Source organism: Belonocnema kinseyi, chromosome 6 (genome assembly GCF_010883055.1).
Source record: "Belonocnema kinseyi isolate 2016_QV_RU_SX_M_011 chromosome 6, B_treatae_v1, whole genome shotgun sequence".
Lineage (NCBI taxonomy): Eukaryota > Metazoa > Arthropoda > Insecta > Hymenoptera > Cynipidae > Belonocnema > Belonocnema kinseyi.
In genome coordinates, this window is record NC_046662.1 from 64,806,758 (window position 1) to 64,816,730 (window position 9,973).

The window sequence follows — 9,973 nt, forward strand, 5'->3', positions numbered from 1 at the left end:
AAAAGTCAATATTTTTGGTTAATAATTCAATTGTTTTGTTGAAGATTCTTCTTTTTTTGTTTCTATTTTTCGGTAAAATTTTTTTTTGCTTGTTTGAAAATTCATACATTTGTTTGAAAATTCATTTTTATAGGTTAAAAATGCAACTTCTTGGATAAAAATTCCACTATTTTGTTACAAAGTCGATTTTTTTGTCGAAAATAAATTGTTTTGTTGAAGATACATCTCTTTTAGTGGAAAGCTGATTATTTTTCTTTGGAAAATCATATTTTTGTTGTTAAAAATTCGTGTTTCTTAGTCTAAAATAAACCTGTTTTTTTTTAATTCAACTAAAAATTGGACTTTGTGGCTTAACTTTCTGAAAAATTTCTATTTGGTTAAAAATAAAACTGTTTTTGGTTAAAGTTGAATATTTTTGGTTTACAAATTTCTGAAATGCCTGAACAGAAATTTTATAAGGGGAAGGGAAAATAGAAAATTTTTCTGGGAACAGTAAGGGAATTTTGAAATTGGATTTATGTAGCAATCCTGATTTAGGTGAAAACACATTCAGAATCTTTAACGAGGGGGAATTAACTCGATTCTTCGCTCAAACGTCTAGATTTTTCAATTTAGTTTTTTATACAAAAATACAATATAAAAAAAATACACTGACAAAATTATAAATTTCAAAAATATAATTTTTGATCTAAACAATTGCTTTATTTATTTATATGGTATAAATAATGTATGTAAGCAAGCACTTCAATATAGTTTGCAAATTATGAAAATACTCATTTTTTACGTAAAATGCCTTATATTTTCTATTATATTTTCAATTTTAAACAGGGAATTTATTTAACTGCTTATAAAAAATATGTCTAATTATTCCTCTAAAGGAATGTTTATTCATGGAAATTTTCGTTTTGCAAATTGATACTCTAAGAAAAAAGTTTAACAAAAATGTAACAATTTTTATTTTTAATAATAATTAAAGAATGGCACAAATCATATTAAAAAAGAAGCCGCGAAAGAATTGATTTTCAGAAGACAATCTTCATAAGATTTGACAATTTAAATGAAAGTTCAAATAAAATTCCGCATTAAATTTCTTTTCGCCGATTTTTGAGAAAAAAATTATTATTTTTTAATGGAATAATAATATTTTTTAAGTCAATGTTTAAGTGTTCCGTTTTAGAAGTACTTGGATTAATATAAAAATGGCGATTCTTCACTTGAATCGCACTCAATTTAAAGAATGTATGGACAAAAAGATTTTTTAAATTATATTAATGAAAGTTAATAAATTAGTTCTTATTCTATAAACAAATTTTATCAGCAATTTTCAACATGTTAGGTATTAACACATAAAACTCCGCTTTTCACGGAATTTATAGCCAATTACTCAACAATGACTTCTTGCTATAAAGCAAAAAAATTGACTGATTTTTTAAACAAAGTTAATTAACAAATGCATTATTTGGCTATTTTTCAGCCTTTAAACTTTGTGTTTTTAATGCAATCAACTATTAATAACCAATTTTTAAATCTTTTTTAGACACTTTGATAACGAGTTACGACTTTTATTGTTATTAACAATGTTATGAACAATTTTTTTTCTTATACTGTAATTGTAAACTAAAAATTGCTTTTTTCGTATGGAATATACTAAAATTTACTTAGCAATAATTCCTTGCTAACAGTTGATAAAAATTTGTGATTTTTTAAAAAAACTGCATTGCTTGTTAAAATCCTGTATTACTGTGTACGTCTATGTTAATTAAAGCAATAATAATAGTCTATCGTCCTTAAATTTTATAAAAAAGTTGCATATTTGTCATTAACAGTAGACTATGTTAAAAGAACTAAGTTTTAATACTGGTAAGTATAGTCATATAATGCATTTTTTTAATAGTTTCCTTTAAACAATTATCAAATGCTATTAATTCCTAAGAAGAAGCCATTATTAAATATTTGGCTATGAATTTCGTGAAGGAAGTGCAATTTTATTTATAAATACATACATCATACAATAATAAAATTTTCTTTGAACAATTGTTCTCAATATTAAAAATTATTAATTTGAAAATTCACATCTTTTGTTGATAATTTAAATATTTTGTTCAAAATTCAAGTTTTTGGTTAAAAATGACTTTTTTAACTTAAAATGTAACTTCCATTTTTGTTTAAAAAATTATATTTTTAATTGAAAGCTGATATTTTGTATTTAAAATTTAACTATTTGGTTACGAAATCGTAATCTTTTTTCAATTAATCCTCTTGTTTGAAAAGCCATCTCAGTAGGTTGAGGATTTGAATATTTGCTTAAAAATTCGTCTTTTTTATTTATATTCCACTGGTTGAAAAATCTTTTTTTTATTGTTTTAAATTAGTTCTTTACACTAAAAATTTAACAATTCAAATTTTTGGCTGCGTATTCATCTTTTTTAATAAAAAATTCAACGCATTAAAATTTCAACTGTTTTGTAGATAAGTCATTTCTTCTTCTTATGGTTAGCATATCATATTTTTCGTTGTAAGTTGAACTGATTTTTGACAATTCAACTATTTGGTTGAACATTAATCTTTTTTACTTGAAAATTCCACTATTTGGCTTAAAGTTTATATATTTTCAAAAAAACTTGAATATTATATAGAGAAATACTTTTTTGCTAAATAATCATATTTACGTCTTAAAAATCTAACTATTTTGTATATAAATCAATCATTTGTCTCAAAAATTCGGGAATTTGTTGAAAATGGACATATTTTGTTGCAAATTTGCCTTTTTGGTAGAACATTGGTATTCTTGAAGGAACATTGAACTATTTAGTTACAATTTCAGCTTTTTTTAGTTGAAAATTCAACTTTAATTTACTTTTTTAGGATTCATCTTTTTGGTAGAAAAATTAATATTTTCCATGATAATTCGTTTTTTTTGTTCCTAAAAATTAATGTTCTTATCTGAAAATTCATGTATTTTGTTGAAAGTTCGTCTTTTTTATTACAAAAATTAATCTTGTTCGTTTAACATTAATTTTTTGTTGTGAAAAAATCGTCTCCCTTCGTTGAATCAAACTTGTCAAAAATTCTTTTTTTTTAACTTAAAATTAATTTAAAATTCATCTATTTGGTTAGGAATTCAATCAATTTGTCAAAAATTCTGCTTTTTGTACAATTTTACTGGTTGAATTAATAGAAGCCAATAAGAAAATCAACTATTTTTAGTTACATGTTGGTTTTGGTTGTTGTTAAAAAGTCTATTATATATATTTCTATTTCGGACTTCGTCTAGTTTGTGTAAAAATTTAACTACTCGGTTGAAAGTTAAACTACTATGTTTAAATTTTATTTTTTGGGTTCAGAATTCATCTCTTGGGTAGAAAATTTATGTTTTTAAATTGAAAATTCATCTCTTTGTTTGAAAATTCGATTTCGTTATTGAAAACTAATTTTTTAACTAAAGATTTAATTATACCATTTTTAGTTGAAAATAAATCTGCTTTGATCCAAGATAGAACTATTTTCTAGAGAATTCGTATTTTTTGGTTGAATTCATCTATTTTATTTTCGGAATGAAAAATCAAGTATTTTATAGAAAATTCTTATTTTTATTATAAAATTCAAGAATTTAGTTGACAATTGATGTATTGTGTTAAAAATTGATATTTTTATCGTAAGAAATTAATCTTCTTGGTGGAAAATTATTTTTTTTTTGCTTTAAATTGTACTATTTGGTTAAAAATGAATATTTTCTGTTTAAAAATTCAACTTTTTAGAACACGATTTTTTGTTTAAAAATATAACTTTTTTGGTTAAAACTCCTTCTTTTTTGGTAAAAATAAAGTTTTTTTATACAAAAATTTGTTGTTGAAAATTTCTCCTCAATGAGTTTAAAATGTACGAATTTTGTTTAAAGTTCGGCTTTTTGTGCAGAAAATTAATCTTTATTGTTAAAAATTCGTCTTTTTGGTAAAGGATTCGACTATTTTGTTAAAAATTCATTTCTGTTGTTGAAAATAAATTTTTTATTCTAAAAATTGATCTTTTTCACTTTTGTTTTAAGTATTATCTTTTTTACATAAAATTTCAATTATTTGATTAAGCATTCATCTTTTTTAATTGAAAATTAATGTTTTTGCGTATGCAGGCAACTGTCTTTCGAAAGTCAAATGTTTTGTTGTAAATTCGTCTTTTTTGGTAGAAAATTAATCTTCTTGATGCAAAATTTATATTTTTCGTTGTAAATTGAACTATTTGGTTAAAAATTCAATTTTTTAAAGATTCACCTCTTAAGTTAGAGGTTTAATTATTTTTGTGAAAGTTAGTTTTTTTTTGTTAAAAATTAATTTTTTTGTCTGAAATTTTTTGGTTTCAAATTTATTCTTCAAAAGTTAAAAATGTATGTATCTTGTTAAAAATTCCTCGTTTGGGATTAGACAATATTGTTAAAAAATTACCTTCTTTTATTCAATCTACCTAATTAAAAATTTAATTCATTTATTGAGTTAATTTTTTAACTAAAAATTTAACTACTCTGTTTTTGGTTTAAAAATTATAATTTTTGTGTGAAAATTCAATTATTTTAATGGACATTCAACTTTCTTGATTAAAAATTAACTTCTTGTTGTAATTCATCTTTTTGGGTATAAAATTGATCTTCTTGGTAGAAAATTCATCTTTGTAGCCAAAAAATTCAGCTATTTGCTTAAAAAATGTAACTATTACTACGTTGGAAATTTTTTTCTAAATAACTCAACTGTTTCATAAAGTTTCACTATTTGATTATTAAAGAAACTGTTTGGTTGAAAATGACTTTTTTTTAAACGAAAATTCATCTCTTTTAGTAGGAAATAATTCATTTATGTTTGAATATTAAATATTTTGTTAAAAATCCAATATAATTTAGATTATAAATTTTAGGAAGTTAAAGCCTTCTATATTGAATTTAACAAGGTGTCTACATTAATGTTATTTAGAAGAATGTATTCCCCTATTATTCCTCCACCTTTGAAGAAAAAGAAGACACCCTATTTCCCCTCTATTGCGAGCATTTTTGACTCTGAAGTCCGATATTTTAATACTTTTTAATTATTGTTTATTCATCACAGAAGCTTATTGTTTAGACAACAGCTACTTTACTACTAAACTTTCATCGACGATGGGGGGGGGGGGGGGGGGGGGGTAAAAACAGACAAAAATTGGTCAAGCAGTTTATTGATGGCCTCGAAGAATCTCTATTACGTGTAATCCCTATTACACGCAATCTCTATTACACCTAATCATATTACACGTAATCCCTATTACACCGTACATTTTTCTGACGAGTGAATTCCCCCTTGGCCTTTGAAAATTACTAAGTCATTTAATGTATAAAAATAACAATATTTCTAAATTGGTACCCATTGTTCAGCAATGACTACCAAAAAAGATTAAAGCTAATCTCTCTCTGGATTTAGATTGAATTAAGATCACTTCAAAAGAGATATATTATGTCATAGAGAATTACGTACTTCAATCTGCCGGTGTCCTTGTTAATGGCGAGTCTGCAGGAGGGACAAATGCCACCTGCATAACAATCGTCGTCACTGATTTGGCTCAATTGGTCTCCACTCCTCATTTTTTCTATAAAAAGTCCTCGTGTCAGTTTTTCTTTACCTTCCGGAAACGAAAAGTTCGTTCAAAAAGCCACAGGTCAGTCCAGTATCGACCATTTAGTTCGATCGCACTTCAGGGTTAATTATAGTTAAACGACCAGTAATTAAGATTATCAGGGGGAGCCAATGTTCCTTTTTTATACTTGCTATTTTTTAATCAAATGCATTTCACAAAGATTCAAACACTTTATCTCACTGGCGACCATGAAACGAAATAAAGGACCGGATCATTGGAATCATCATTTTACCCATTTACACCCACTCACCCATTTACCTTAAATATTGCACAATGAAAGGCCTAACCCAGGGAATTGGAAAATAAACACTCTTCATTTATTGAGAAAGTTTTTTAAAATTATTAATTATTCATTATTAATCTGTTAACTTTAGATCCTTTATTTTACAGAAAATAAAAAAATTTGAAATTATCTAGCGAGTCCAACAAATTATATACCAGTGTCAGATACAGTTAAACAAAAATTTAACTTTTAAATCGTGAATCGGTGACTTTCGGAAATCGCCCATTAATATTCCGGATTCACTAAGGCTTTATACCAATTCAAATTTTCCAATCGGTTCTTTGTTTCTTCTCCCCCAAGAATTCTTCCCCAAAATTGAAGTTCTATCAAAAACTTGACAGTGATTTTAATTTTAATTTTGAGAAACACTCGATGCACTTTTCTGAGAGAACTCACCAAAATAAGCACTGGGTAGAAATTCGTTGATAAATAATTTTGAAAGACACAGAAAAGATTGAAAGTGAAGAAGGAAGAGATCTAACAAAAGCTTGTTGATCTTTGAGTATCTGGGGCGAATATGAATGTCAATCTGGGTGATTCGAACGACACTGATGTCTCTGCTGAGAGTAGAGAATTAATCTATTAAATGCGACTGAACTCGCTGCGATTGTAACTAATGTCATACTGACATTCAAACACGTATTACATTCACATACATGATATTTTAGGTACATAGTGTAAGTAGAGTTTTATAGGTAGGAGAGTTTTTAAATTGTTGGACCAGTCGCGCCCTCCATACGTTTATATAAATAGTAATGCTTGGGTTTGAACGGATTAGGGAATTTTGCCTACTTTTTTAGTTTAACAATAGACTCTAAATTGTATCTAAAATTTTTTAAATCTCTTGAAAACTGGCTTTAAATGTTATAAATCCTTAGACACGCCTTCAAGCTATTGAAATCAATTATAAATTTCATGGACTCTTTTAAAATTCCTTGGGATCTTATTTAATATCCAAAAATCTTACAAATCCTTTGAAATCTTTTGAAATCCCTTCAAACTTTGTAAAGCTCTTGAGAATACAGATTTTCCAATTTTGTATTTACGCATAAAAATTTGTTCAAATCATTAATATTCTCGAAAATCCTTTAAAATCAAAAACTCTTTTATAATCCTTTGCAGTTTTTTTAATCTCTCGAAAATTCCTTGGAATTTATTTAAACACCCGAAAAAATTTCAACTGTTTTAAAATCCTCTGAAATCTTTTCAATTCCCTCTAAATCTTTTAAAATATCCTAAAATATTTCAAATTTTCAAATTCTGTACAGAAGCATGGAAAATTGTTCAAATCCTTTAAATTCATTTAAATCCTTGGAAATCCCTGAAATATTTGTTTAATATCTTAAAAAAAGACCATTTAATTTTTTCAAATACCCTTAAAAAATTCCAATACTCTGAAACCCTCATAATTTAAACAAATAGCCCAAAATATTTAGAACATTTTGAAATTCCTTGATATTATTTCTAAAGATTAAAAATTCCTCGGAATCTTTACAAAAATCTTAAATTGTATATATCTTTCGAAATTCTAGGAAAATTTTGAGATTTGAAATTTTCTGTAAGTCTAGAAAATTGTTCTTGGAATTATTTAAAATACCTGTAAATGTTTCAAATCTTTTGAAATCCCTTTAAATTATTGAAATAAACTAAAAAGTCCTTAGAATATTTGTAAATTTCATCAAATATTTCAAATCCTTTGAAACATTTCAAAGCTCTTTAAAATGCCTTGCTATCTTTTAAAACGTTTTAAAATACCCTAAAATATTCAAAACCCTTTGAAACTGCTTATTTGAACATTTTTTTAAAACATTAAAATTTTTAAAATCATATTAAATTACTTATGTAAATTTCAAATTCTTTGGAACCTTTCAAAATAAACTAAAATATATAAAATTCTCTGAAACTTTTTAAGGCTCTTGAAATACCCTTGGAAACTTTTTAAATGCCGTAAAATTGTTCAAATCCTCTCAAATCCCATTAAATTACTGAAGACAATTCAAAATTCTTTGGAATATTATAAAATATATTAAAGCCTTTACAATTTTTTTTAATATTTGGTAATACCTTAAAATATTTAAAAATCTTAGATATCTAATGCAATCCATCCATTCTTGTGAATTGAAGACCCCTTGCAGTTTAAAAAATTTTTTTGAAAATTCCATGGAATTTATTTAAATACCCTAAAAATTTCCAATCCTTTGAAATATTTTTAATCTTTTTAAAGTTCCCTAAAATTCGTTGAAATCTTATTAGATATCCTAGAAATCTTCCAATCCTTTGAAATATTTGCAATCTCTTAAAAATGTGTAAAGCTTTTGAAAAATCCTTGAAACTTTTTAAAGTTCTTGAGAATACTTTGAAATCTTTTAAAATATCCTAAAATATTTCAAACTACCATTTTCAAATTTTCAAACTTTGTAGAGATACATAAGAATTTTCACTTGTTCAAATCTCTTGGAAAATCCTTGGAATTTATTTAAATACCCTAATAAATTTCAGCTCTTTTGAAATCCTTTAAAACTTTTCTAAGATTCTTTGGAATTTCAGGAAATGCCGTTACATATTTAAAATATTTTGAAGCCCCTTGATATAAATTGTCCTTGGACTCTTTTAAAATACCCTAAAATGTTTTAAATCCTTTGAAATCCCTTTAAATTATTTTAAATCAATTAAAAATTCCTTTAAATATTTTTAAATTCCATAAAATATTAAATTGAAAATTCCTGCGAATCTATTTAAAAACGATAAAATATTTCAAATCCTTTGAAACTTTCTAAAGCTCTTGAAAATTGCCTAGACTCTTCTAAGATACCCTAAAATAATTAAAATCCTTTAAAATTCCTTTAAATTACTGAAATAAATTGAAAATTCCCTGGAATATTTTTAAATACCCTATATTTTTTTATTCTTTCAAATCCCATTTAATTACTTAAGTCAATTGAAAATTTATTGGAATCCTTTAAAATATACAAAAATATTGCAAATTATTTGAAACTTTTTATTGCTATTGAAAGTGCCATTGTAACATTTCTAAATACCCTAAAATGTTTCAAATAATTTAAAATCCATGGCCATTTTCTGAAGCATTTAATTCTTTGGAATTTTTGAATTTACCGTAATTTTTTAAATCCTTTGGAGTACATTTAAAGTATTGAAATCAATTATATATTTCTTGGAATCTTCTTAAATATTCTAAATTCTTTAAAATCCTATGAAATCCCTTAATTCTTGTGAATAAATTCTTTACAAAATCTTATTTAAATACTTTGATAGCATTTAAAATCCCTTAACATCATGTAAGTCCTCGAAAAGTTTATAAAATCTTTTTTAATCTTTTTAAATACCCTAAAAATTTTGAAATCTTCGAAAATCTTTTAAAATCTCTTGAATCTTTCAAAAGTCTTTTTAAATTCCTTGGAAGTTTTAAAAATATCCTAAAAATTATTAAAAATTCTTTGGATTACTTTCAAATTATTGAAATCTAATAAATATGTCTTCGTATCTTTTAAAATACCCTCAAATATTTCAAAATAATTCAAAAGATCTCTCATTTTTTAATTGTTTGTCTTCAAAATCCCTATCTTTTCCCTGATTCCTAGGATGATCTGCGACCACCCTGAATGGGCCTTTTATTTTATTAAGTAGGCTAAATCTGGTAACTCACTTTGCTTTTTATAATTTCTGTTCTTAGCTGTTTCTTCAAAATTTTTCCAATACAAGCAATCATATTTGGGTGGCATATAACCCACACTTTCAGTGATTTCATTTTCGCTAAATATCATTTCCACTGTTCTTTATTCAAACTTCCGAGTAGCAAAATAGGCGAAATGAAAAATTTTTTCACAATTGGAAACATTTTAAGCCAACCTTGTAACGGTTTTTAATTCTGTTTACTTTTTTTAAACTGACGTTTTGATGTCAAATTGATATAATTGAAATAAAAGAAAATCTACCCGCCCAGTAAGAAGAAAAAATCAGCGAAACCTGAGTATAAATATTAGCTCTAAAGATTTGTAATTTATAATACTAGAACTAATT

At 25.3% G+C, this 9,973-nt stretch overlaps 1 protein-coding gene across 2 annotated transcripts in view; it reads right to left on the bottom strand.

Annotated features, from left to right (window-relative positions):
- Positions 1-6,542, bottom strand: part of LOC117175014 (neprilysin-4) — a 31,916-nt gene extending 25,374 nt beyond the window's left edge. The window contains exons 1-2 of one of the 2 annotated variants that reach the window (XM_033364513.1): positions 6,332-6,542; positions 5,493-5,604 (exon numbers count right to left, since the gene is read on the bottom strand). In XM_033364513.1, the coding sequence (XP_033220404.1) occupies positions 5,493-5,599 (107 nt within the window). In that variant the 5' untranslated portion in view covers positions 5,600-5,604; positions 6,332-6,542. The remainder of the gene's footprint in view (positions 1-5,492; positions 5,605-6,331) is intronic. The other variant, XM_033364514.1, reaches the window with a different exon arrangement.
- Positions 6,543-9,973: the final 3,431 nt, after the last annotated feature.